Source organism: Phycodurus eques, chromosome 2, assembly GCF_024500275.1.
Source record: "Phycodurus eques isolate BA_2022a chromosome 2, UOR_Pequ_1.1, whole genome shotgun sequence".
Taxonomy (NCBI): domain Eukaryota; kingdom Metazoa; phylum Chordata; class Actinopteri; order Syngnathiformes; family Syngnathidae; genus Phycodurus; species Phycodurus eques.
In genome coordinates, this window is record NC_084526.1 from 41,946,414 (window position 1) to 41,974,153 (window position 27,740).

Sequence of the window (27,740 nt, forward strand, 5' to 3'; positions counted from 1 at the left end):
AATATAAAGGACCCAAAAACAATAAAAGAGTGCCTTAAAGCATATTATGGAAAATGGATTTCTTGCATATTTCTGAACATGTGTTTTGAAGTGTTGCAGAAGCCAAAAATATTTCAACACCCAAAAAACTCAAACCTAACGAAAAACTCTGTAATTTGTGGTCGGGAAATGGGAGTAAAGAGGCTCTTTACCAAGCATGCTGCGGGTGATGGGGAAGGTCAGGGTGGGTCGTCCCGTCATCCTCCAGCAAGAGGAGAGGTAGGCCGCCTCCGTACGCAGCATCTCCACGATCATCTGGTTGTCCAGGGCCAAGTAGAAATGGTGCTGATCCAGAAACTTCACAAGACAAGACAGGATTGTGAACAGCCCAGTCAGAGGTTAAAGGTCGGGAATCTTTAAGGAGAAGCTCGTCGGACCTGAGGGGCGAATATGTACGAGCGGTTCCGGATCTCGTAGAATTTGGATGTTCCCAAAACGCCGATGTGTCTGTAGGGCCTCCCGCTCAAATTCAGCTTCTTGCAATTCCCTGTGGCATTAACGCACAGAAATGTGTCATTATACGCACACTTGAATACTTTGCAAAAATAAATCATGAACGAATTGGAAATTTGAGTTTTTAATATTTGACGAGGAAGATGTCAGCGACAAATGTTGACATGTTTTTCTAAGCGAGCTGATGTCCATGAATGTTTTGCCCAATGAAGGCTATGCCCCTGATGATGCACCCGGACACTTTACGAAAACAGTATTTTGTTTGCATTTGGTGTTTGGGTACCCAGTCGGACATAGATGCGGCTCAGGATGCGAGCGGGCAGGACCCGGATTGGCAGAGCCCCGGACAACAATTGGACCTTCATCCCGTGCTCGTTCAGCAACTTCTGGATGTCCTCAGATTCTGCCAAGACACAAACTGACGCAAACAGAAATGGAAAAAACTTCAATCCGAGTTTGACGTTTGAACATTGTTTCAATATCCTTGATATCCAGCTCAAGAGCCCCATGCACTAGTACTCGTTGTCCTCATTAGTAAGACAATTCAGCAAACAAATAGAACAACTGTCTTAACTAGTAATGTTGTTTTCACTATTAGTGCAATGTTTGGCCTACCAGTAAATAATTACACTTTACTATTAAATTACTGAGCTGCACTCATTAACACTGCTAGTGCCACCTAGTAGGCATGTCTCACACACTAGTAGCCAACTGGACCCTACTAGTAACACCAAAAGGACCCATAGTAGTTTAGCGTCACTACTAATACGTAGTTGTCCTACTAGTATAAGAAAAGTTGCCCTACTACACCGCAGAAATTGTACACAGTAGTGCAAGGAAGAAGCGGAAAAATAACATTACTTGTAAGACGCAGTCATTATACTAGTGTACAGATTTTGTTTTGCTAGTGAGGGCAAATAGTGTGCTAGTACTAGTACTAGTAGTTGAATGTCAAAGAAAAGCTCAAATGGCGTCATGGAAAGCCATTCATTTAATATCCTTGATAGCTAGCTTAAGGTCTCTGTACTAGTACAGGCTTTGTGCTCCCGAGTAGGACAAGTTCAGCATACTAGGAGTTGAACAACTACATCTTACTAGTGAGGCAAAACTGTGCGCTACTTGACAATCGCATGCTATTAGTAATAGGTCATGATTAAATTCTACTCGTTAACATCTAGCGCAGTACTAGTACTATGCAGATGTCAACTAGTGCCTCCCTAGTAACAGCTGTCCCACGAGGATGGCAAAGTCCTATTAGTTTGTGTTTACTAGTAAGACACAGTGGTTCTACTAGTGCGCTCGAGCCATATAATAGGACAACTTTGGCATACTAGTCGGACATCTATCTGTGAGTAGCGGGCCATTTCAGCGCTACAAGTAAGACCTCGAAGGCTACTAGTGCACAACACATGCATAATACACACTGTATGGGCCTTGTGGTGTTACTAGTGAAGCACAGTACTTTACTAGTAAAGTTTTTTTGTGGACTAGTAGAGCAGAGGTTGCACTAGTAGTGGAATAAAAATATTACCAGTAAGATACAGTCGTTACTCGTGCGCCCTAGTGTTTTACTGGTCTTACTAGTGAAGACAAAAGAGTGTACTAGTGCACGGACCTTAAGCTGGATATCAAGGATATAAAATAGACGCTCAAACGGCTTTCCATACAGTTGTAAGCGTTCGCCCTCAAACCGACCTTGTACCACAACATCAGGCTTTACATTTGTAGAGAATCTCCTGTTGAGAGGGTCGATCTCTCCTGGCGCCAAAAAGCCCTAAGGGGAGAAGGGGCATACTGTACACGCAGGCGCTTTGTGTCAACAAAGCGGTAGAGCGGTGTTGACAACGCAAGCGGCGCGAGGGTCCATGCGCTACAGCCAAGTTACCTCAGCCAAAAGGCAGCCCAGGATGTACAACGATTGTCCCCACATGTGAGGCACCTGACCCGTGGCTACTCGCTCCACACTGTGCGGGTTGCCGTACTCCTCCTCCACCTGCAATGGAGCACAGCTTCATTCTTATTCATAGGATGATAAAAAACAAAAACAAAAAAAAACCCATCAGTGACAACATGAATAGAATGGAAGGAATTAAACAGTTTGTGCATCATGATTCATTCGTTGCAGCTCCTTCTGGTGTGTGCGACTTGGCCACCGCGGCGGAGGCTAATGCAGTCACGCAGACATAAACAGAGAAGAGTTTCACAACTACTGTTGGACACAGTAATATTAGTCGTTTTTCGTAGAGGATAAAGGATACGCTTTGCGTTCATTATCGCATTATTCTTATTGTGTTCAAATATCGCATGTCGCACACCACCGCAATTATGCTGTTTTGTTAGTCTACAACATTTTGCATTTTTTGCGAGCGTTAAGGCAAGGCACCTTTATTCTGTATACTGCTCAACTCAATTTGCTTCACGTGATTAAAAGTACGTTTAAGAGCATTAAAAAACAAAGTACCGAAATCGAAGACGGCGTACTAAAATGATTCAAAGAACGTACAGCGCAAGTAAAAGATTCAAAATTGATTGTAAAACGCTTTGAAAAGAGCTCAATCGCAAGCGTGAGAAAAAGAGAATCGTGTTTAACCTTGGACTTAAAAACATTGACTTTTGGGGCTGACTTCTGTTGGCAACTTATTCCATTTTGATGCAGCACAACAGCTAAATGCTGCTTCACCTTGCTTGCTTCGGACTCACCATCTGACCTGAATCTGTAGCTCTCAGAGCCTTACTGGGTTTACATCCTATTAGCATTTCTTTCGTGTAGCCAGGGCCCAAACCATTTAGTGATGTATAGACCAGAGGCAGAACTTTAAAGTCAATTCTATAGCCGACTGGGCGCCAGTGTAAAGACTTGAGAATTGGAGTAATATGCGCTGATATTTCAGTTCTGGTCCGAACCTGAGCTGCAGCCTTCTGAGTGAGCTGCAGCTGTTTAATGCTCTTTTTGGGGAAGTCCAGTTGGAAGACCATTACAATAGTCAAGTCTGCTGGAGATAAAAGCATGGATGAGCTTCTCCTGGTCTGCTTGGAACATGAACCCCTTCACTCTGGATATGTTCTTCAGCTGGTAGATGGCTGTTTTCATGATTGATTGGATATGACTGGTATATGACTGATATGATTTGAAATGACGTTTTAACGATAATGACTGCAGGTATTTACTAACAGCAATCCTCTTTTCTTTAGTGGAAAAGCAATTACCTCAGTTTTTGTTGTGGTTTAATAAAACGACATTTTGGTTCATTGAGTTATTTGTTTGCGACTGTGATACAACACCTCAACTGAACTGTAGTCGTCTGAAACACTGCCAGATAGAGCTGCGTATCATCAGCAAATGATAGCCCACATTAAAGTTCTGCAGAATTTGACCCAAAGGTAGCCTATCCAGGCTGAACAAAAGGGGTCCAAGAACCGACCCCTGAGGAACCCCATATGTCACTGCCATTTGATTCGAGTCAAAACTTTCAGCAGTCACGAAACAACTCCTTTCGTCCTAGTAGGACCTGCACCGTCCAAGGACCGTTCCATTTAGTCTTCCCCAAGTTTTAGCTAAGCTGACTTTTTTAGGGCAAAGCTAACCAGCCAGTTCACTAGTTAGATACCGGAGATAAATAGCTAGATAGCTATCTAGCTATAGCGAGGTGATGTTGTTTCTATCTCATGTGAGAAATGTACCTTGTCGCTTGGTACAGCATAAAGCTCAGGCAGCAATTTGATGCCATTTTTCCCTCGGATCAAAATGCCCTCCAGTGCCTCACGGTACTCCTGCACCTGAGCACGACACAAAATGGTTTTGTCCAACATTACTGTACATCCGCAGCCAGTCGTCAAAAGATAATTATGTAAGTGGCCCGGCGAGGTCGTCTTTCTTACCTGCACTCGGTCGCCCGCAAAGATACCATCGAGAATGAGGTAGGTCCAGAAGACCGGCCACTCGCATTCGATATTCTCAAACAGCTTCAGCTCAGCGGGATCATAATGCAGCCGGCTTGGGTCCTGGCAGATAGGACAAAATATTCGAGTCACAACGCCGGTAGACGTGCAATTCACTGGCAATCAACGCAAGAACTGCATGAGTCGTGTCATTTCGATGGGGGGAGAAAAAACAAATAAAACACTAACGGGAAACAATTGCACTTTACCATCTCGGCTTCAAATTGAAGAGTGCTGAATAGCTCACCTCTTTAGGACAATGATATCCATCCCTGATGAAGCGGCAACAACCGTAGCGTCCCTGGTATGGAATACAAGGTTAGCGGTAGTGCGACAGAATGGTGCGGTCTTTCCAAACCTTCGTTGATCCAAGACACACACTCTATGTTCAAGTCATTCATGGCATAGCAGCAAAGAAATAAACGTCACAAAAAGTAAATCGATATGTTGAAATAATGATGGTCCCATCTCAAGTCACTCACAAGTGTACTTACTAGTTGCAATCTGGACTTTTCCTTAGTTAAGTCAAAGTTATTGTTCTGTTGTATGAATGGCAACAGGTGGATCCACAGGTTCATTATAACTTCTTGTCATTTAGCGGGACAGCATTTAATTGTTCTGCCTGTCACTTTAGGAACTGGCACAGATGAACAAAGATGCATTGTATGTGGTAAACAAAGAATACTTTTTGGAGAAAGTGAGTGAAATTGGATGATTTCCCACTAATGTGCCACAGCATAGTGGTTGGGAATGACTGGAATAATAGCGACCATTTCCGAGTAGAGTTGAACACAAGTACCTGCAATTTGCGGATGATCTCCGACTTGGTGATGGCCACTAATTCAGCATCCTCCACTGCAAACGCAGGGAAGGAAATAACAGACAGGAGGCCGGCATCTATCTCCTTGGAAGTGGACGCTCGGGGCAGCATGGAGCACAGGATGGACTGACGCACGTGAAAACAGACGAAAGATAAGATACACTATATACGGCAGTATATTGAAGGTGCACGCCTTCCACCTCTCCGCATATGGAACGCTTGCTTGAGCATTTGGTCCCCATATGCGCAATATCCATGTACTAGTATGCGCTTTGTCCTCGCTTGTAAGGCAATTCGGTGCATTAATTGAACAACTGCATCTTACTTGTAACTTATTTTTTTTTCTCCCAGCTACTACCTCCCAGTACTTTCTCCAAACTGTTTGCTAGTTGACATCCGGGTGCTACTAGTACGTGAAGCACTAAATATTCGTAAGTCGGATTTTATAATGACTACACACAACTAGTAAGACATTTCTGTAACATAAATGACATTTCTGTACACTAGCTGGACAACTACATGTTAATAGTGAGGCAAAACTAGTGTGCCGAATTGTCTTACTAGCGCGGACCATCTCACGCTTGATATCAAACACCTGCTCAAACGGTTTTTCAGACTCTGCGCCCTTAGCGTGTTGAAGGCGCGTTGTACCTGACAGTGTTCCACTTCATCGGGAAGAACGTGGATGACGGACTTCGGTCCACCGTGGGCGCCGAAAAGATCCAGCTCGTCTATCGCCTCGAGAGCTGCCTGGGAGCCCATAACACGCACACACGCACACACACACACACACACACACACACACACACACGGGATTGCTTCAGTGTACACTGTCGTCAAATTTGCGATGAAATACCTTAGCGATTCCGACAGAGCTCCCGTTGAGCTCAGGGATGCCTTGGTTGGTTTTGTCCCCTCGCTCCCACATCCCATAATCCTAGAAGAGGGCAGCGGGCAGTGACTCCTAATGTCTCCTTTTCTTTGAAAAATAAAAAGCATCTAAATCCACCCCCCCCCCCAAAAAAAAGGTTGATGCTTACCGCCACCTTGTACGCAGCCTCTATGTAGAAGACCAAGTTTTGGATAAAAGCCACCTCATCCAAGTTTGAGATGATACGAAGACCTGCATGAGTTCATGAATTCTTAAGTGTGTACGAGATAATGTCTAGGAGAACATTGAGCAGCGGATCAAACTCATAGATTATTGGGCTTATTTTCGGCCTGTCCAACTAAAGCCAAGCCACAAACCTGATGCCGTCATCTGCGCCAACATCAGCAAGTAAATGGAAGTGGCGTCCACTTGGAGATGACCCCACTGGTCATCTCCCACCACTGTGGCACAAGTGGGCGTGTCATATTTGGCGTGCAAACAGTCCTCGGTGCTCTGGGTGTGTTTGAACTTCTCCACCTTGGCAACCTGAAAACAAACCACATCCTGGCAAATCCAAAACCCAATTTAGCGGACAAACTGTACACAAACTTTGTAGCACTTGCACAAAGGAATACCATTTTAAAACATTGTTCTTTAGGAAGCGTTGTCAAATTTCAGGGCTTCCGTTTATTTAGTGTGTTTCTGCAGGTGTCAAATGTCAAAACGGGTCGGTCTGTCTCACCTGCCTCATCATGCAACGCAGAAGTCCTTGCATCAGTTTGACAACACTCTGCCAACAAAGCACATGGCCGTAAATGCAATTGAAAAATTGAACAAATATAAATACTCGATGTTACAGACTCTCCTTTTTTTTTTTTTTTTGGACTAAATTTGACTCGTATATTCAAAAGGACTTTCTTCCACTGTGAAGTTGGCGTACACATTAAAAAATGAAACTCATTGTTTTTGTTTTAAGCCCAAAAATTGACTGATGCGTGCTATTTAGTGGCAGGAATATATTGAATATATATTTGGATTTGTTTTTATAATCATCAATTGTATTGTTACATTGGAATAGAATAGCATTAAAAAAGCCTTTATTGTCATTGTATAGTGCTGATACAATGCAATTGGAGTCCAGGTTTTGTGTTTTCAAAAACAGAAAAAAGGGGCAGAAAAATAGAAAATGACACCAAAACCTACACGAAACAATACTAAAATGCGCAGTGACTGAATAATGAAGGCACGGTGAAATATTGTTCCATGTACGAGTAGCAGCGAAGCTATGAATAACTTCAAATGAAAAAACACATAACAGAACTATGGAATAACGTTTGTGTGACAGTGAGTTCAGGACCGTATATTAAAGTGAGCATGAGCGACTGTATTTATGACTGTATTCAACTCTATAGTGCAGCGACGTACGAGTACTACTAGTGGTGCGGGGGCTCTTCCTAGTGGTCTATGACAGAATTAGTGCCCAAGTGAAATTCAGTTGGATCTAAATTTCCAGTTCCGTACATTTGCACCTACTTTTAAGATCTGCTTGTTTTTTGAAACACTTATTGATGCACAACAGGTGTTGCAACATTGATGCGCTATATCTAGATATTCGGTAAATACATGCAGATTTGAGTGCATTTGTAGCCTTTGTACACTGTAACATCGACAAACAAACCAAAAAATATTTTTTGTAATCTTCGAGCCGACATCCATGTGGAGTGAGCGATTGGGCGATGAAAGAAAAGAGGCGCGGCTTCAGCTGCCTCACAAACACCTGCTCCAGTTCGTAGGCTTTGGCCTTGTCCTCGTCTCGGTCGGCATTCTTGCGATAAGCCAAGCCCAGCCCCCACACGGCCAGAACACTGTACACATTATCCCTCACCCAGGCATCCTTTTTCTGGGTGCTGGCAGGCAGGAGCCCTGACACCGGGTTCTGGAAAAACACACGCACACCATTGCATCACATCAATCAATACCGGGCAGAAAAGAAAGGACGTGACAGCTTCCTGAAAGGTTTACTAGCCCATTAGATCACCGCAAAGCATTTTCTCTCATTTTCACAAAATGGGTCGAAATGTAATTATCTCCTTCGGGGGGGGGAAGGTGAAAAAAAAAAGAAATGGTTGGTTAAGGGGTTCATTTGGGACACGGGTACGAAGCAGACATGTCCGACGTGCTTCGAGTGACTTCAAGAGCCGCGCGACGAAGGTCCAGAATCCCAGGCGGCGGGGGGCCTCAATCTAGGCCGGGGCTGACCTTTGCCCCTGTTTTGTTTCTATGCGCTTCGCGCGGCTGGAGCCTGAACCTCAAGGGACAACGCAACATCTGGATTTGAACACGCAAGCAAATACACAGCATGTCCCTGAATATTGACTGGGCCTCCCAGAACCCATAATCGACCTTTAAATAGTGTTTTGCTCAAAATGCTGGGAAGTGTTTGGATCCGATAATCTGTGTCAAATCAGGGGAAATTGTAGTGCACTTGTTTAAACCAACATAATACGCACAATACATTTTGTACTAATACTTCTCTGAAAGTGTCAATTAAAATGAGCCTTATCATTATGTACGGTAGTTCTTGTATTAGTGTAACGGGGCCAAATAAACCCTTTTACATTAAAAAAAAAGGGTTTATTTGGCCTTTGCCTCGTTTTTTTTTTTTTTTTTTTTTTTTTAACAAACATTTGGACCTTTCTCGCGACTGTATTTTAATGTTGGTCATTATGGTGATACTTCACTCAGAGAGCCGAGGATCTTTTTTCGGGGGAGGTAAACATTTTGACAATGATTGGATTAGAGTGATTCCAGTTGCTGGGGTCAAATTCCTTGGGGGTTTTTAACTGAGTGCAATTAAGATTATTCTGATTCTGATTTGAATGACTATGACTGTTGGATGCTTTCAAAAAAAAAAAAATTTAAAATGTGAAATTTAAAAAAAAAAAAATATATATATATATATATATACATATTTTTTATTTATTTTTTTTTTCAAACCTACTGAATACAAGATCCATACTGTTTCTTTACGTTTTTACACCAAGTGCCGCCTCCCAAAAATATTTAGCCTTTCAAAAATAAGCAACATTAAAATGCAGTAGCATAATAGGCCTAAGTGTTCATTTTAAAAAAACGAGACACAGGTTTTATTACTAAAAGGTATATTTAATATTATTGTAAGATAATGTAACATTATGCAATTTGAATGTTAGCACTGCACTTAAATATATACTCAAAAAAACTGGACTTAAATATTGATTCAGTTAAAATGTACTGCACATAGAGGTTAAATTAAAAAAAAAAAACATACATCAATGTTTAAAACGAAACATTTGTTAAAAATTGAATGCAAACGCTTTGAACTTGAAAGTTAAAAACAACTGAAGTGAACTCAGTGATTCTTTTGGATACCACTAGGGGCAGCCTGCGTTCCACACTTTAAAAAAAATCAATGATCTGTTTATTTACGACCGACATGCCTATTAGTTGTCGGCGTCCAAAATTCATTTCATGAAGCCATTTTGAGGGGATTCTGTCTCCATTTTGGCATGAATGTCAAATGCGCGCAAGTGTCGAATACCTGGTGACACAGAATAGTCTCGTGGACCAGCCTGGCATATCCATCCAGCCTCACTCCCGAATTACTGCGGCTCCTCATCCTCGCTTCGCAGCCCGGTTATGTCCCGAGCAAGCCCACGTCACATCTTTAGCGTGGAAATCACAATCGGAAAAGCAATGCGGTCAGTGAACCATCCCTGGCTGACTGCGTCGTCCACGCACTCGCCTCTGCTAAAGGCTTCGCTTGGCTATGCTTTCTTAACCGGCAGCATCCAAGACGGCTTTTTACACTATTGACACACGCGGACCCAAAAAAAAAAAAGCAAAGACGTCAAAAGAAATGGTTGGTCATTAACGATAACGACGCTAGGTCGCCCGAAGACCAGAAGCAAAAATAAATAAATAAATAAATAATAATGCGTGTTCGTGTAGTTGCGCGTATTTGCCAACAGGGGGCACTGAATGACTTTGCCATGATTGTTGACGGAAATGATCCAATGTAAATCCGAATCAACTGTTGTTTTTCACGGGTTATTTGAAATTTCCTAGGTCGGGACGGAAAATGTGCTCCAATTCTGGAAGGACACACAATATTTTACAGAGATCAGTTGGGAACGTTTTTTTTTTAAATGAAAAATCGGTGTACTGTACGAACATTAGCTGTAATTATGATATAAATACTGTATATTATACACACCTTCAATTTAAAAATGTTTAACCTCATCGGGTCCCGCTGTAGTTTTTGAGCACATTATTATGGCGCAAACTGCTAAATAACATTTCAACAAATAACAGTAATTTACACGAATGTGCAGTCTTGTAACGTAAGTGATAACGGTACGTGTCATCCGATCACAATTCAACGCTGCTAGTTTTGTCCAATCAGTGACGAGCTGAGCTTCACCATCATTTTGCTAACAACGAGCGAGCTGGACGAGCTATCCTCACACATTCGTAAGGATCGTTTCTTGTTTTGTGTGTGTGTGTGTGTTTTTACGTGAATTTACATCTCAATCCAGAGGACTACACCGAAGGTAAGGAGACGTGTTTGCACGTGGTTTGAATTGCATCTTGATAAACGTCGTGGGGAGGGGGCGAAGTGACATCTTGCATGTTGTTGATGTTGCCGTCATCACATTAACAGAATCGAACATGAACCATAACGAAACTTTGCAATGAAGCGTCACAGTTGTTCGTATTTTACAAATGAATGTATGAATAAATAATGCAGGGACCCATAATTTTTTTTTTTTTTTTAATTTTAATTATGCCTGTAAAATATTGGGAATTTTTAAAGTTGAAGACTTTCCATGGGAATTTACCATGGGATCAAACCATGAATTTATACAATTTGTAGTTTGACTTTTTATAGGAAATGTAGATATTTTTGGATCAATATATTTAAACATAACCGTGACTAAAAACAACCAGATTTGAAAGTGGTCATTCAGGAGTGCCCCAACATGCGAGGGCAAGGACAAGGACAGCCATCTGTTTTGTATGGGATGTATGCTTATGACTAAGACAAAAACCAAACGTTTATATTTGGGCTTGAATGTGATACCTTTCCATTAATGAACCCTCAAATCTCAGGGACATACATCCATACATTTCCTGTGTCTTATTACTATAGAAATGTATTGGATATTTTCCACCAAAAATCAAAATATCCCAAGAAAGTAAACATTCATTTTTTTACTTTTGTACTTAAGTACACTTCAGTCTGTACGTTTGACTTTTTATTCAAGTGAAGGAGTTGAATTAGTACTTCTACTTTTACCAGACTTATCTTTACACAAGTTTATGCACTCCTACTTAAACTTTGTGAGTACATTTGCCAACTCTGTTTATATAACAAATGTTTTCAGTGTTGAAAAGAGGTGTATACAGCAGCAGTGAAAGTTTGGCAAACCTAAAGTTGACATAGTTTTCAAGAATTCAAACGTGAGTCTCATCAGAACTGGCGAAGAGAAGTCGGACTTTTCTAAGGGTGTGTAGTCATTCATGTTGCACACAGACCTTTTTTGTAAATTTCTTCTCATTCCTGAACATTTGTCTCCATAGTGAACTTGACATGTAAACTCGGCTCTCCCTCAGATGCAGTTCATGCTGCTGTTCAGCCGCCAGGGAAAGCTGCGCCTACAAAAGTGGTACGTGCCTCTCTCTGATAAGGAAAGGAAGAAGATCTCCAGAGATCTGGTTCAGACCATCCTGGCGAGGAAGCCCAAAATGTGCAGCTTTTTGGAGTGGAGGGACCTGAAGATTGTCTACAAGAGGTGAGGCATAACCTCAACATAAACTAACAACAACAACAAAAACGAGCAGAATAAACAGGCTGAAATCAAATGGAATTTCATTTTGTTTCACAGGGGTAGAATATTCCTTTCACCAAACCGATCAAAAGTAATTTTTTTGTGTCATGTAAACGGTGAATGGGAATGTATGAAGTAAGTAAGTAGTACGAAGCTTTTGCTTGAATAAGTGTCAAAACGATCCTGTGCGAAATAAACGACTGACCTCGCATGATGTTTACATGTCACACGTCTGTAAAACGACTGTTGATTAAATGTAGTGGCACGTGTAATCACGAGATCACAATAGATCACGTCACATGCAAACAGTTGACCTGAGATCTTTCATCGGAATGATTTCAATCAGAATGAAAAGACATCTGCACGTAAACCTGTTTTAATAACGACCATCTGCAGACCACCAAAACCGCCTGCCGTTTTCCGAAACACATTTTCATCACTGCTCAGATCTGCGTGTGTGCAATATGTGCAATATCCCCTTCTGTTATCCTCCTTGGTGAGTTCAACATCTACATTGAAAACGGACCACAAAGTCACAGCCGACTCCACAAAGTGGAAACACAACGGGACCATCTCCTTCAGAAGCTTAAGGTCCATATCCATGTTTCTAGTCAGGCAAAACTGCACTAGTGGACTCGTTGACAGCTGCATGCTACTAGTACTACCAGTGAAGCACGAGAATTTTATGTCACTAGTAGTCACGCAGTTGTCAATTAGTGCACAGTTTCTTTTCATGAGTAACATGTAGTTATTCAGGTCAAGCTATAGTGTGCCCTAGTTGGTTAACTGGTGCGCTGAACTGTCTTACTAGTGAGGACAAAGAGCTAATGATGGTTATCAAAAAAAAAAAAATATATATATATAAATGCTCTTGCAGCTTTCCATAATGTTCACACAATGCTGTGATGCAATTCCAAAGTCGTGAACACGCATTAAACACCAAATCTGAATTACGGTTGTTTAAAAAAAAACGTCTAGTAAATTTTAAAGAAATTGATGAGCTTTAAATACCCAACCATCCATCCATTTTCTGAGCCGCTTATCCTCACAAGGGTCGCGTGAGGGAGTGCTGGAGCCTATCCCGGCATTTGTCATATTTTGCATCAGTTCTTGCCAGGCACTGGCGTTTTGCTCTCACCTTCTTCTGAGTTGTGGGCACGCCAGAAACACCGCCTCTGCTCAACAATGAAGGACCGGGCCGGTAACATTCGCATAAGAGTCGTCGAGCCATTCAAATACAATGGCACTCTTCTTCGTGGCTGCCCACTATAATAACAAATTCACGTGAAATGAAGCAGCTAGATATCGGTTGTATATAAAGATGATGTCACAAAGAGAGGCTACAAAACAGTGATGAATCTATCTGCCATTATTGGCTATGAAATTCACATTTTCACAGTCTTTGTGCCTCAGGCCAAATAAAAATATCGCTTTGCACCATCCTGTTGTAGCTTTGTACCAAGGAACTATGTCAAAGTGAGATGAGGAGCTTCATGTCGTGCTTTGCCGCAAGCTTTTGGCATCTGTATGTAATTATAAGGTGTCAATTACTCACAGATTTGCGCTATTAGCAGCAGGGCTCCGTCCCTAATACACCGTACTTTTCTGCGAAATCAGACATTCTTGCTTACAAAACAACACTTATCAGTTTGAAAATGGAGGAAATGTTTTGAAAGAAATTCTGTGCAAATTTTCCTGACCGTTTCTAATTCATCGCTGGTCAGATAACAGTTGTCATGTTTGTTAAGAGCTTTTGGTCCGAAACATGGCACAGGTAGCCACATCCAAACCCCGACTTACCTCGTATTGTTCCCTGTGTATGTGATAGGTATGCCAGCCTGTATTTCTGCTGTGCAGTTGAGGATCAGGACAACGAGTTGATCACCCTGGAGATCATCCATAGATATGTGGAGTTGTTGGACAAATATTTTGGCAGCGTGAGTTTATATTGGATGTGACGGCAAATGTTGACTATCAGAACTAACGATAGGAGAAAAAAAAATAATAATCATCTGAATTCCTTTGATTTTTGTATGCTTGTAGGTGTGTGAGCTGGATATCATCTTCAACTTTGAGAAGGCCTACTTTATCCTTGACGAGTTCCTGCTGGGTGGAGAGGCCCAGGAAACCTCCAAGAAGAATGTTCTGAAAGCCATCGAGCAGGCAGACCTGCTGCAGGAGGTACGTACATGCTCCTTAATCCACAAAGGAACTGGGGCAGTGGACTTGCAGGCTAAGCTGTTGGTACCCTCATGTTAAACAAAGGAAAACAGCAAAAATGTCAAATATTTTCTTTAAATCTTTTAGCGGCGGATTGAACACAAACAATAAAACAGTACTGCAGTCATATATTCTTTATCCTCTGCGAAGAACAACTAATATTAGTGACGGACTGGTGAGCTGAGAGGAGTTGTGACATCTCAATGGACAGCATATACGTCTGTCTCATACTGCCCCCAGTTGGCCAAGGTGGACACAGCAGAAGGAACAGCACAATGGCCATTCAATTGAAAAACTGTTTAATCCTTTAATTCTATTGTCTTTACTGTGGGTTTTTATAAAGTACAATATTATGCATGCCATTTTTCTTGATCAGAATCACTGCATTTTGTTCGAAAAACGTTTTTTTCCCCCTAACATTTATCTAGGCACAATTTTTATGTGCAACACATTTTAATTAAATTTGAGAAAGGCTGATGACCGTGTGACATCTTTCTTATCTACAGGAGGCGGAGGCCCCACGGAGTGTTTTAGAAGAAATCGGGCTGACATAGGCTTAACGTGACCTGGACCAGCGCTGGCACATCATCTTCTCTCCCGTTTACTGTCAGTGTTGTACTCGTTATGTATGTACTCTATGTATGTGTAATCAACATGTCTGTGCTGTATTCTTCTCAACTGCGCTTTCTTGTAACGTCCCGTGACAAGAGTGGTTCAATTAATGCGTCTCCACTGCAGCAGCTTCCATAGTCAAGTCGTCTTCTGTGCGACATCTTGCGAGACCAATGTAGCAACATGAACATCGCCTCGGTATCAAATAGTGTTCAATCAATCTTCCTTTCCTGTTGTGGTTCTTCTGCTCCATCTGAGAAAAGGATTCTCAAATAATTCAGCTTTTAGTACATTCAGTTGTTTTCATTGTTGACGTTTTAAGTGTTGTGGAAACTTACGAACGTACACGTTTAAATCACAATTGGGGGGGTTTTCGAGCTCTCCTCAGAAAAGCAGACAATTTCATGTAATTATGACAATGCAAATCTGCCCATACACTGACCCAATCGGAAACGACACACTTGCGAAATTCAGTTCAAAATATGTTCTTTCTGTGCAGTGTCATGTTTGTAAACCTTAATACATTTTTATTTTCTAGTCACGTCCAGGGAGAAATGAGTACCTACTGAAACGTGACCCAAATCCAAATAGTTCTATTTTCTGTATGACAATGCTTTGGTTTACACTCAAACCCTGGCATTTATGACCAAAGAACTGTGTGTTTTATTTGACCTTCTTAATGGTGTCTACGGAAACCTGTTGTGACTAAAAAGGGATCTATTATTGTAAGATCGGTGGAGCAAAGTATTTTTTCATTTCAATTTAATGCAAGACACTTGACAATTGTCTACTTCTCTGTATGCAGCAGCAAAAGTAACTAAAAAGTGTCACATTGCTGAATCAGGGGGGGAAAAAAATGCTGCCACCTGGTGTTCGTGCAAAAAATTCAGTATTCATCCAACAAATTAACTTGGATCTTTAATTTCTGAAAAAGAAACCAGTTTTGTATTCAGCATCCTATTGACATTTAAATTTGACAGTATTTAATAAACATCCTCAAACTGAAACCAATGTTTCCTCTTTTTGCAGTTTAACGTCGATACAAAACATTTTCCATCAATCATTTAAAAATTGCAACTGCTCACTTGAAATCTCCAAAAATTGGAAGAAGTTTCGTTGATCAAGAGCACTGATGAGGAACATGCATCTAAGAATGTTTTCACACATTCAGTTGCAAGACATGATTCGTAAGGAGCTTATTTGGCCTTTACAGCTTCTTGTAAAATGTATTCTTTGTGTACATCATGTGAAAGTATACAGCTAGAGTAGAGTCACAGCAGTAAGATAACCTTGCGGTAGGTAATAGGACTAAATGGAAGTTTAGTGTGGGTCATCATTTTTGGAGTAGTTGCAGCAATCCACAGGTCTCGATTCGATTCATGTACTGCGATTCTGTTCATTGTCATTAATCGTCCTGCTATGTTTTGTTCTGTAATCAATCAAGTTATATTTAAGCTATGCAAATAACCACTGTGTGCTTGGCTAGAGGAGGATAAATAGAGTAGCTGTCATAAATTACTGTACAGAGAATATCAAGTTTTCACAAGTACGCACAAAATGTTCGGTTGGGTTGTCGTCGAGTCATTTAACCAAACAATGATGGCTAGCCTTCTTGTAACATCACGTCAACCTGTCAGTTGACTTGACAACAATCCAAGCACCACAAGTCAATTAGCCAGTTTCGCAATGTCTGAATTAAGTTTTTGTTTTTCGCCTGACACGTCAGACATTCAAACAACGCCGATACAGAAGAAGAATCTAAAATCTTCATCGATTGGAGAAAGTATGTGTGACGTCACGGTGAAAATATTGCCAAATATACAAAAAAAAATACATTTTACAGATTTTCAGTTGTAAAAAGCCACTAAGAACAACTTTGTGTGTGCTCATCAACTTGTGTTATGGAACTATTCTCTGCATCAATGCTTGGATTTGCACTCAAGTCCTCATTGTTCTGCGAGCGCTCTCCTTTTTCTTCAGTGTCGTCTTCTGACTCTCGAGATGAAGTCATGCCTTCAGGTGAACAGCTCCTCTTCTTGTGCTTCTTCTTACTTTTCTTTTTGCTCTTTTTCGAGTGTTTGTGGCGGCGACGGGTCTTGCTGTCCTCATCGGGACGTCTTTTCTCGTCTTCCTTCTCCGGGCTGTGACGTTTGCTCTTTTCTCTGCTTGGTTTGTTTCTCTCCGTGTCTCCATTTCGGTCTCTTTCTTCACCTTTATTCTGACTTTTTACATTTCTGTCTTGATCTCGACTCCTTTTCCGGTCTCGACTTCTACTGCGGGATTTTTCTCTGCTTCTGCTTGGGTACCTATCCCTCGCCCGGTCATACCGTGGTGACCTGAACGAGCGCCTGCTGTCGTCTCTTTGGTGCTGTGACGTCCTCCTATCTCGACTCCTCTCGCTGCGGCGGTCGTCTTCTCGTTTGCCGTAAGATCGCTCCGATCTCGGTGGGCTTCTGCTCCAGTGGCTCCTCCGCGATCGGTCTCCGCGTCTCTCTGAGTGTCTGTCCGAGTATCTCTCCGACTGACTCCTCTTGATGCTGTGGTCCGGTGATAGGTGAAGGTCCCTGTCAGCCTCCCAGAATTCATTGCCAGGGTTTCGGAATACATGCAGGAAATTGCAGTGTTTCCCTTTGGGGCACTTCTTTCTGTCAAACAGTCCTAAAGGGGAAAAAAAAAAAAAAAACAATACAAATTTGTCAGCCTCGACGGTTGCAAAGGTGGAAAATTTCCAGGACATTTTCATAACATCTGATAAATTTCCATGGCAAACTAAGCTCAGGAGCCAACTTTCAACTTTGTCAATTCCCATTTATATAAATAAATTCCTGTTAGTTCCCTTAAGACCGTTTCAAACTTTTGAAAAATTCCTTCACTCACCACAAATGGCATTCTTCCACCGTGTTACAGGACATATTTCACAGTGGAGCTGCTTGCCAGCGTACCACCTTCCGTTAAACTTGATGAAGGCCTGTCTGCACTGCTCCTCTCTGATCACAAGACAACATATTAAAAGGTTTATTCCAGTCGAGTCCAGGTCACAGGTCATTTATTATGCAGGATTTTTGCCGTGCCTCGCGTGATACTTACGTGTCAAACTGAACGTAAACATTCCCTCGCAAGTGTGGCTCATAGTTGCAGCTAACCTAAAATCAAAGATCGCATCAGAATTTTAGTCTCAACACCATGATGAAATAAAGATTACTAAGATTTAATCACCCCTGGTTACCTTATATTTATCCTATATTACTAATAGCCACTTCTACAAAGTTGAATAGAGGGGACCTTGCTGGTGTACCTCAGGGCTGAGTCCTCATCCCATCTACAGGTGCATCTCAATAAATTAGATTATTATAGAAAGGTTCATTTACTGCATTTCATTAGTTCAATTCAAAACATGAAACTAATTTCATACTAATTTTTTAAACACAGGAAAATACTATTCAGAAGACCATTTCGCACCGAATTTCTCTTCATTTAGATTTTTTCTATAATATTCCAATTTCTTGAGATGGCGAATTGTGGGTTTTTGTTAGCTGCAAGCTATAATCACCAAAATGAAATAATGGCATTTCACCCTGTGTGAATCTGTTTACAAGTTTGAAGACTGAAATAAAAGTTTGATATATATATATATATATATATATATATATATATATTCTAATTTACTGAAATGCAATTTAGTGTGTTGTTTTCAGACTTCAATGTTTGTACATGTGTGTAGTTAGATTTCAAACTATTTTCCTTGTGGAAATGACTGATGTAACTTGGTGGTCAGTGTATATGTACTATTATTTTCCAATCAATAAACACTACCTCCCAAAAAAAATAAGCAACATTTTGAGTGTTTACACCAAGCTGGGGGTTGTGACGCAACTTACCTTAAACTGGACCACCTTGCCAACAGTCTTGAACTCTGGTAGAACGTCATGGTAGAATTCAGTAAAGGACTCGTGCAGATCCTCCTCGCTGTGCTCCAGAGAAGCATCCCCGTCGTAGTCGTCACGTTGAGACTGTTCCATGCCGTATGTTATAAACATAGCCCGGATCATTAAAGTGGGGCTGGTCGATGGATAGACGTGCTTTCGAGAACATCTGAAATCACGAGGGGGTAAAAATACAAAAGGGAAAATAATTTGGGTCACCTTTTGTGAGTGCACTTTAAGTCAGTCACAACAAATAAATAAAACTCCACACAAATTTGATTCAAAGGTTTCAATTTTCCTAAAAGCTCAAATATATTGTACCTGTCCCCAAATCGACAGGACCCAGTCTTGAGGAAGAAAGGGCAGTTGGCTGCATCTCGCTCCGTCCCATAATTTTCAGATTTGTCTGTACCCGGAGCCTCGGGATTCATCCACGGCCCTCCGTTAGTTAGCTGCAAAACAACCAACACATTTCAATATGGGGGGAAATTTAATGTGCTCAATAACAACATCTTTTCACAGGCTGACGTTAGCACGTTCGAACCTCTGAGCACCAACAGTAAAAGCAGCAACGGGGGCTGCATTTTGTAGCTGGGCCGCAATTATAGAAACCATCAATACGACACAAAACACACAATTATAACAGCACGCCACTGTGTCATCTGGAGCAGTTCAGCAAATGTATTTATCTAATAACACAACAACAACAACAATAAAACGACAAAACCATGAACAAAATTAAAATATACATCCGACTCACTGAAGATAGTGATTGTTAAATGTATTAAAGGGGCAAAACAAAAAGCACAAAACACTTGGGCAGTACCTGATTTTCTGCTTCATCCAACATTTTCTGAACAGCCTCCTACAAATGGTGTAAAGAGATGTCAGGTGAAAATGTGAATTAGGCGCAGCATATCTGTACCTTCTTGTTAAGACCGCACTGACAGGGACAGATAGTCACAACATTTCTGACAAACATAAGATAGTTTCCGTCAAGATTTCAGAGCTTTCCGAACAACAATTTCAGACACTGAACACAAGAGTTAAAAGATACATCCTTGCTGTGACAGTTGCGGGAGCTGGAAAAGGACTTTCTCAACAGTAGCTTTAAGGAGTGGGATTGCTGCTTGTGCCACTTTGTCAAGGAAAAATTTCACAGCGACCAAGTAAATGAAAAAAAAAAAAGGTAAGAACATAATAACTCAATATTTTTTACATTTATACTTCTCTTACGGTGACAGATCAAAATTGAGGATTGTTACTGTTGCAGACTTTTTTAGGTATAGCTCTTCCATAGGATTTCATTGCCTGTACATGGTATATTGTGGGCAGTACGTGTACATGTTTGATTGTAATCAAGTTTTTGGATGGATAGAATCAATAATAAAGATAAAGTAGAAGTGGATATATTTCTCTCCGGATTTATCCTCCCACGGCTCGTTTCACCTCTCTGTCTCGCTTCTCCTGTTGCTTCTGCTCTTTTTGTTGTTCTTCTCTTCTCTGCCGGGCCTCCCATTCCTCCTTTATCTTCCGCTGCGGACAAAGGAATAAAATGTAAACATCACAACGCGCCTAACAAGCTCTTTTTCGGTAGAGTTTGAATAGTTGACTTTAGGCTTTACACGATCGGGATTTTTGGGGCCGATCACCGATCAGTCAGTGTAAAAAAACCATCACCGATCCGATCACAAGATGGAGGAATGTCTATTTACATGACCTGTTCTTTTACTGTATGTACTTGTGTACTCATTTGCTCAAAAAATGTAATTTACAATCAATAATGTATCTTTGTTCCTCTATTTATGCTAGTGAGGTATAGCGACAGACAGAACAAATGATTGGTCTTCTATAAGATGGCAGGCAGTAAATAGAGTAATTTTTGTGACATATTACTTCATTTTTAATTAAATGACTTCACCCACACCGAAACTTTATAGAGCATGATTCGACAGAACAGCGGCATGTTTACGTCCAACCGTTTGTGCTACCGCTAGCTTGCTAGGCCCCAGAACATTTTATTGCCTGCTTGTGAGCCGTATCGTATTCAAAGTACGTGAACTATGACATTATGACATTAAAGCCGATCAGCGTAAAATGCTACATATCGGCCGATACCGATCAGTCGATAAAAATCGTTGTAAAGTATCGTTGACTTCTCAGCATTACAAAACACATCTAACTCATGGTCCTTGTAGTGTAAAAGCACTCAAATGGGGTGAATGAATGGGGATTTTTTTATTTTTTTTTATTTACAAAATATGTTTATTCGGTGTTCCCGTGATGTTCGCTAGGGATTCTTACTCTATGTGATGAAAGCAAAAAAGAAAAGAAGAAAAGATCACATTACCTCATCATCTTCTCTCCGTTTCCTTGCAGCCTCCTCCCGCTCAGACCTCAGAAGGAATTCTTCTTGCGCGAGCCGCTCTCGCTCGAGCCACTCGTCATGTAGCCGTTGCCTGGGTAAAAAAAGTGAGACATGACTCAAACACCATCTGAACTGAATCAGTTTAGCAATCGCGGTGGTGAGGCTTCTTTTGTGTGCACCAGTGCTGAATTTGATGTACAGAGCAACGAAGTCATGCTCAGAATCTGTATCCCACCTTTCAAGAACAAAACTGGCATCATCATCATCATCCTCTTTGTCCATTTCCTCATTGGGATCATCAACAATGGCTCCATTTTGTGCGTCTATAACAAAACAAATGGTATGGGTTTACAGTTTGGCATGATAAGATAGCCCAGTTAATACAATTTGTTTTCATACCACATTCCCTGGCTCGGGCGATTGCTTGTCGTTTCCGCTTTCTTCTTTCTTTCCTGGAAGCAGCCTTACGTTGCTTGTTACTAAATTAAATAGAAGAAACCAAAGTTAAACCACACTTTTTAACGAGTGTGGAACCCAAACAGAATTGCAGTTCAGGTGTTTTCACAACATAATTCAATTTAATATTTTGATTATAATGATTGTAAATTCTAATTGCACTGCTGTCTGTATAAGCAGAGGAAAAGAGACGGCAAATAGAACAAATCTGCAAGTAATTGACCACCTGCCTCAATTGCATTTAAATGCCACAACATAGAATACAACTTTAAAAGGACGATTATCTAGAGGAAGTAGATGGTAGCAAAGCACTACTATTCATAAATGAATCTCTCAACTCACGTCAACATATTTCCTTTGCACCGATATGGCGCCAAAGGACTACTTTTGTCTAAATTAAGCTCCTCAACTCACTTCAAAAGAGTTCCTTGTCACCAGCAATACCGCAAAACATGTGGAATATATAATTTCTTTGGGCCAATAGCGGAGGATAGGTTTTTTAAAAAAAATCTGCGTTGATGTACAACCGTGATACAAAAGATACTTTTAAAGCATATACACAAATGCACAAACTAGTACAGTCATGAAGCGACGTAAAGTGTACAATAGCCCGAAGTAATGATCCAACAACAGAATCGTTCGATAGTGCTCAGAACATTCTATTAAGACCACAATCCTCGGAACGCGTTTAGTCCTAAACATTGCGTTAGAACATTGCGTTAAAATACTAGCTGTCAAAAACGCTCACCTTAAAGGAGGAGCGCAGTTCAATGGCGGAAGAGATGCTGCCATCAAAGCTAACGACAGCTAACTAGCAAGTCAGCTAATGTTTACGAGCCAGGATACTTTAATATGAGCAAATATCAAGTTATGGTGCGTAAAGTTCGACGACGTGACGCATTGTTTACACGATTTCATTTCACGTGCTTCTTGCGTTGGCTAGCAGCTACATGCGCATTTGTTTAGTTCTTGACTGACTGAAGACTTTCCTGGGTGAGAAAGAACTACTTCCGGTGTGAATAACCGTTTCGACCGACGAATTATTTTAATAAATAAAATATCTTTTTAAAAATCATTTTCCATCCATCCATCCATCCATCCATCCATCAGTTTTACTAATGTTTTTATTTATTGATAATTATTTTATTTATTAGAAATAAAATAGATTTATATCAATTGTGTTAGTTCCCTGAGTTTGAGTTGAGTTGACCCTAGGGAGGATGAGCAGTACGGAAAATGGATGTATGGATGAATGTTTAGGAAAGAAGGGCTACATTTATGCAACAAATATTGCAGGACTATGTTTTCATATGAATTGTGTTTGTCTTTTAGTGTGCATTTAAACTATTATGATATACAATTGAAACCATTTGTTTTCATACACTCTATAAAAAATGCACTTTTTTTCTCACTGCCTAACATGAAATTTGATTAAACCTTGCCTGTGTTAGGTCAATCAGGATTACTAATTTTATTTATATTTTGTAAACACCAGAATAATTAGAGAGGACATTTTTTAAGGCTTTTTTTCTTTGTTTGTTTTTGTTTTTTTGTTGTGACTTACTTAAAGACACACCTGTGGATATATTTCAATTAGGCACAGCTGAAACACATTGCTTCTTTGTGTAACATCATGAGAAAGTCAAAAAAAAAATCAGCCAAGATATTAGGAAGAGAATTGTGGACTTGGACAAGTCTGGTTCATCCTTGGGTGCAATTCCCTGATGCCTGAATGTGCGACATTCATCTGTTCAAACAATTATAGGCAAGTATAAATACCATGGGAATGTCCAGCCATTAAACCACTCAGGAAGGAGACGGTTTCTGAGTCCCAGAGATGAATATGTTTTGGTCCGAAATGGGCATATCAACCCAAGAAGAAAAGCAAAACACCTTGTCAAGATGCTGGCTAAAGCTCGGAAGAGTGTTTTATTATCCACAGTGAAACAAGTACTGTATCAACATGGGCTCAACGGCCACTCTGCCAGGAAGAAGCCATTACTCCAAAAGAAACGTGGAAAAAAGAAAAAGACAGATTAAAAAAAACGCACACAGGGACAAAGACCTTAATTTTGGGAGACCTCCTGTGGTCTGACGAAACAAAAGTTTAACTGATGGATCATAATGAACGTCGTTACATTTGGAGGAAAAAGAGGAACGCTTGTAAGCCTGAGAACGCCATCCCAACTATGAAACTACGGGGGTGCCAGCATCCTGTTGTGAGTAAAAAGTGAATGTGTCTTTTTTATCTGTAATAGTGTAGGTAAACTTCTGGTTTCAACGGCATGTGTTTATATTTGAATTTGTACTCGTGTAATCTTCATCAGTGCTGTGGCTTTACACACTAAAAAACAGACATACCTCACAAATGTATGAGACCGCCTGTTATAAAAATGAGAAAACAAAGCAGATTCTTTCAATTTCGACTGAATTCACTTTCTTATAGTCATTTTTGAGCCAGCTCACTGCCTATCTGAGAAGCTAGGAATGAATTGAGGCATAGAAATCAACTGCTAAAATTAGTTGTTTTTTTTTCTGTTTAGGCAAGCACATAACTTTTTTTAAAACACATTTTAAAGTAATAATGTTATTTTTGCATTAAAAAAAAAAATTTGATAACTCCCACTGGTGTTAATTTACGGCAGATGCGGCATCAACCTGACATTGGGTGGTGGTCTCATAAATGTGTCAAGGGCTGTTCACTTTATATTGTAAAAGGTGCTATAAACAATAAATCAAACACCAGCCAGTTTGATCATCAATAAAGTATTGCACACAAAAAACAAACACGCTCCAGCTAATTTCTTGAATTCTTCTGAGTAAAAAAAAAAAAGGTTTCGAAACTATTAAATACAACAACAAAAAAACAGCAGACAAACAGATTTAAGGTCTTACAAAACATAATATACAGTCAATATCCTGTTCTCCTCTCACAGAATTAATAAAACATATGCTGTATCTCTCAAAATTGAGTGTACACCTCTCTCATATTTGTAAATATTTTGTCTTTTCATGGGACAACACTGAAGAACTGACAATTTTCTACAATGTTAAGTAATCAATGAACAGCTTTTATAACAGTGTATTTACTTTCCCCTCAAAATAACGCACCACACAGTCATGAATGTCGAAACTGATGGTAACAAAAGTGCGTACACCCCTAAGTGAAAATGTCCACATTGGGCCCAATTAGTCACAATTCATTTTTTTTTTCAGATCCCCAGTGAGATATTTTCCTTGAGGGGCCATATTGAACTTCCAGTGACCACTATGAGAGCGCTAACATCAAATTAAACACGCCTGTTCGCACCTGAGACATTGTAACACTAACTAGTTACATGATACTGTGGAGGAAAAGGCCAAATTGGGCCCAATTTGTACATTTCCACTTGGGGTGTTGTTGGATATATTGTAGAAGTTATCATTTATTTGCTTAGCTTGCATGAGTATTATGGACAATTTTTAGAAAGAAAGATGTCTCCGATGCCTTCAAGAAGATGACTCAGCAGGAATCATCTGAGAGAAGGACGTGGCCGGGACGTGACAGGTGTTGGTCTGGTCCCATGTTTTGTGTTGTGTCTTAGTGCTTAGAACATTCTGTCTTGTAAAACCCTCCTATTTTCAAATAAATGCAGGAGCGACGGGGGAGATTGTTTAGAGCGTGTTGAGAGGCTGTAACCTGAACAATCTCCCATGCGCCCTCCTCATGAGTAAAAAGACCAGCGTCTTCATTCCTTTTGTGTTTATTCATGATCATGTTTGGTAAGATAAATCCAACATTAAATTGGTCCTTCGAGCCGGATGTCAACACACCCGAGGATTCCAGTTGTGGAGCCGACATCCAGTTAAGAGACCGTGGCCACGGCAATTGAGACCCTTCCCGGGACTGGTCTTCGTTCTTCTCAACTGGGATCTGAAGGTTGACGACAATCCGCAGGTTTGAAGACGACTTTGGTGAGTTAAATTAAAAAAACATTTTTTTTTTTAAAAGAATGAATGTATTGCGCGACAAAGAAGTCTGCGGCGAAATAAACCTTGTGTAATACTAGTCACTGGCAAGTAAACGAAGGACGGCGGAGTCCGACAAATTCCGCATGGACGGCGGAGTCCTGTACGTGCTAAAATTCCGTGTTAAATAAAATAATAATAAAAAAAATAATAAAGGACGGCGGAGTCCTAGACGTGCTTAAAATTCCGTGCCTTTGTGTTTCCGTGTTTCTATGTTTTCGTGTGTTTGTTAAAACGTTACTAATATCGTGTGTGTGTGTAAAAGTATGGATGTATGGGACTGGATTGTAAGTGACAACTGAGTTTGGAAGCAGAGGCAAGAATCCTCCGCCCCATTTGGGGTAGAAGGTTGAGGTTTACCAGAACTCAGACATTCATTGTCACCCGGTCATATATTTTTTGGGGAATAAAGTCAGTATTAGGTCACTCTAGGTGCGAATAAACTGACTTCCAAATTCACAAAAATGGGAAACAATAACAATAAAATGGATCCAAGAGAAAGCCTGACGTGTAAAGATTGGAAATATGTACAACATCAAAACCCTTCCAAAATAAAACATTTAAACACGTGGATAACCAAATACAGTTTCGCTGGCCAGCTGAATTCGAAAGAATTAGTTCAACTTCGAAACAAAATAAAGGATCGGCACAATAATAATATATCACGAATGGGAAAAGATGGATTTGACGACTTACTTTTTTGGCTAAACGTGGCGTCTAAAAGAGAAAAAGGAGAGGAGAAAAAGAAATACTTAACAGATGAACTAAAAGAGCAAACAGGCAAGGATAAAAATATGTTGTTCCAAAGACAGGAAGATGACGAGACAGGACCAATGATAAGAAATGTTAAAACAAAGATAGTTGAAAAACCAAGTGAGAAAAATGATGAGACGCAAGCATCAGCGCCCTTGTACCCGGTTTTGCCACCTCGTGAGCATCCTCCAACTTGTGAATCAGAAACTCATCGAGTTTTACGATCAGGAGGAGTACAAATGCATTGGTCTAAAAATATGGGGGAAACATTTTCTCCCGTTCCCAAAATGACAAATACGACCTCAAACGAGGGGGACATGGACTTGTATCCGATGATTGAGGTGGCAAATCCAAATGTACAAGAGGACCGCAAAAAAACTATTTTGGTCTATAGAACTTGGACTAATGAGGATGTGAAAAAGGCCGTAGCCGGCCTCACACCCTACAAAGAAGACATTGTCCAGTTTGTTGAGGACATGGAAAATCTTAGACATTCCTACCATTTAAACGGTGCAGAAACTCAACAAATTTGGATGACTGCAACGGGGCCTGATTGGCATCTTTGCCGGGGAGATTGGGATCCGAAACACCACGGTGTTATAATGCCACATGATGACAGAGAATTACACCATCGGGTTAGAGCCTTGATAGAAAGAACCACAACCAGGTTCCGCAAAAGGGCGAATTACACGGAAATTGCTAGGATAAAACAAAAAGACGATGAACTATTTGAAGAATACAGGGTTAGAATGACCGCTTGTTTTAAAGCAAACAGCGGATTGACTGAGGATGCAAATCCTCAGGGCCCTTATCGACAACAGTTGAAAAATGCTTTACATGCGAATTCGAGAGAGCACATTAACAAATGGGTCGATCAAAATGGGATAAACCTAGCAACTGGCTCTCTGGAGGAATATGTTAATCATGCCCTCCGTGCAGAAAGAGTGTTAAGACAGAAAAAAAAAAAGAATACAGATGTCTTCCTCAACGGAGGAGCAGAAATTTACAATCAAGGCACAGAGAGAGATCATTTTAGAGGACGCGGCAGAGGCCGTGGGAGGGTAAGATATGGTGGGAAATATTATGATAATAACATCTGTTGGTGCTGTGGCGATAAAGGCCACATCGCACGTAACTGCCCTAAGAAAAATAACAAAGGATACGGTCAAACAACCGCATGACGAAGCCAGCCTGCTTCCCAACACAACAAATCCTCTTCTGTAAACATTACGGAAAATGAGGAAGTGGATTTCAATTTACAGGACATTCTAAGTTTGGACACTGAGAAACCTGAAATAACCTTATCAGTAAATGGGAAAGAAATGAAATTTCTTTGCGATACAGGAGCATGTAGAACTGCATGTCGGGAAAAGATTCCAGGTTCCAAACTATCGTGACATAAAGCAAC

At 40.6% G+C, this 27,740-nt stretch overlaps 3 protein-coding genes across 17 annotated transcripts in view; 1 reads left to right on the plus strand and 2 right to left on the minus strand.

Annotated features, from left to right (window-relative positions):
* Window positions 1-13,270, minus strand: part of phka2 (phosphorylase kinase, alpha 2 (liver)) — a 26,919-nt gene extending 13,649 nt beyond the window's left edge. For 3 of the 11 annotated variants that reach the window (XM_061670791.1, XM_061670790.1, XM_061670799.1), the window contains exons 1-16: window positions 13,131-13,270; window positions 7,900-8,058; window positions 6,865-6,912; window positions 6,500-6,686; window positions 6,292-6,374; window positions 6,108-6,188; window positions 5,903-6,001; window positions 5,231-5,377; window positions 4,679-4,732; window positions 4,372-4,494; window positions 4,174-4,269; window positions 2,378-2,485; window positions 2,188-2,266; window positions 776-910; window positions 417-526; window positions 192-336 (exon numbers count right to left, since the gene is read on the minus strand). In XM_061670791.1, coding sequence (XP_061526775.1) covers window positions 192-336; window positions 417-526; window positions 776-910; window positions 2,188-2,266; window positions 2,378-2,485; window positions 4,174-4,269; window positions 4,372-4,494; window positions 4,679-4,732; window positions 5,231-5,377; window positions 5,903-6,001; window positions 6,108-6,188; window positions 6,292-6,374; window positions 6,500-6,686; window positions 6,865-6,912; window positions 7,900-8,058; window positions 13,131-13,223 — 1,747 coding nt within the window. In that variant the 5' untranslated portion in view covers window positions 13,224-13,270. Of the gene's footprint in view, window positions 1-191; window positions 337-416; window positions 527-775; window positions 911-2,187; window positions 2,267-2,377; window positions 2,486-4,173; window positions 4,270-4,371; window positions 4,495-4,678; window positions 4,733-5,230; window positions 5,378-5,902; window positions 6,002-6,107; window positions 6,189-6,291; window positions 6,375-6,499; window positions 6,687-6,864; window positions 6,913-7,899; window positions 8,059-9,702; window positions 10,089-11,699; window positions 11,980-13,130 lie in introns of those variants that run through there. The other 8 variants (XM_061670797.1, XM_061670796.1, XM_061670793.1 and 5 more) reach the window with 7 other exon arrangements.
* ap1s2 (adaptor related protein complex 1 subunit sigma 2) lies at window positions 10,328-16,371 on the plus strand. 4 transcript variants are annotated; one of them, XM_061670809.1, is made up of 6 exons: window positions 10,328-10,714; window positions 11,549-11,670; window positions 11,778-11,956; window positions 13,821-13,929; window positions 14,036-14,173; window positions 14,719-16,371. In XM_061670809.1, exons 3-6 carry the CDS (start codon window positions 11,778-11,780, stop codon window positions 14,764-14,766), a joined length of 474 nt encoding a protein of 157 aa, XP_061526793.1. In that variant the 5' UTR covers window positions 10,328-10,714; window positions 11,549-11,670; the 3' UTR covers window positions 14,767-16,371. The 4 variants fall into 4 exon arrangements, with proteins under 4 accessions (XP_061526793.1, XP_061526795.1, XP_061526796.1 ...); XM_061670811.1 differs by having other exon boundaries at window positions 10,328-10,634; XM_061670812.1 differs by lacking the exon at window positions 11,549-11,670 and having other exon boundaries at window positions 10,328-10,634.
* zrsr2 (zinc finger (CCCH type), RNA-binding motif and serine/arginine rich 2) lies at window positions 15,730-22,559 on the minus strand. 2 transcript variants are annotated; one of them, XM_061670806.1, is made up of 11 exons: window positions 22,320-22,559; window positions 21,515-21,594; window positions 21,351-21,438; window positions 21,098-21,206; window positions 20,197-20,283; window positions 19,574-19,612; window positions 19,069-19,199; window positions 18,703-18,916; window positions 17,912-17,967; window positions 17,702-17,811; window positions 15,730-17,482 (listed from the first exon to the last, which is right to left on the minus strand). In XM_061670806.1, the coding sequence occupies exons 1-11, from the start codon at window positions 22,361-22,363 to the stop codon at window positions 16,689-16,691; spliced, it is 1,752 nt and encodes a 583-aa protein (XP_061526790.1). In that variant the 5' UTR covers window positions 22,364-22,559; the 3' UTR covers window positions 15,730-16,688. The 2 variants fall into 2 exon arrangements, with proteins under 2 accessions (XP_061526790.1, XP_061526791.1); XM_061670807.1 differs by lacking the exon at window positions 22,320-22,559 and adding an exon at window positions 21,986-22,284.
* Window positions 22,560-27,740: the final 5,181 nt, after the last annotated feature.

Coding starts and splice junctions, on each gene's coding strand:
- zrsr2 (XM_061670806.1), bottom strand. CDS start 22,363: ATGGCAGCATCTCTTCCGCCATTGAACTGCGCTCCTCCTTTAAG. Junction 17,812..17,911: donor GTTTACGTTCAGTTTGACAC/GTAAGTATCACG, acceptor TCTTGTGATCAG/AGAGGAGCAGTGCAGACAGG. Junction 17,483..17,701: donor GTGGAAGAATGCCATTTGTG/GTGAGTGAAGGA, acceptor TTTCCCCTTTAG/GACTGTTTGACAGAAAGAAG.
- ap1s2 (XM_061670809.1), top strand. CDS start 11,778: ATGCAGTTCATGCTGCTGTTCAGCCGCCAGGGAAAGCTGCGCCTACAA. Junction 11,957..13,820: donor CTGAAGATTGTCTACAAGAG/GTGAGGCATAAC, acceptor TGTATGTGATAG/GTATGCCAGCCTGTATTTCT. Junction 13,930..14,035: donor TGGACAAATATTTTGGCAGC/GTGAGTTTATAT, acceptor GTATGCTTGTAG/GTGTGTGAGCTGGATATCAT.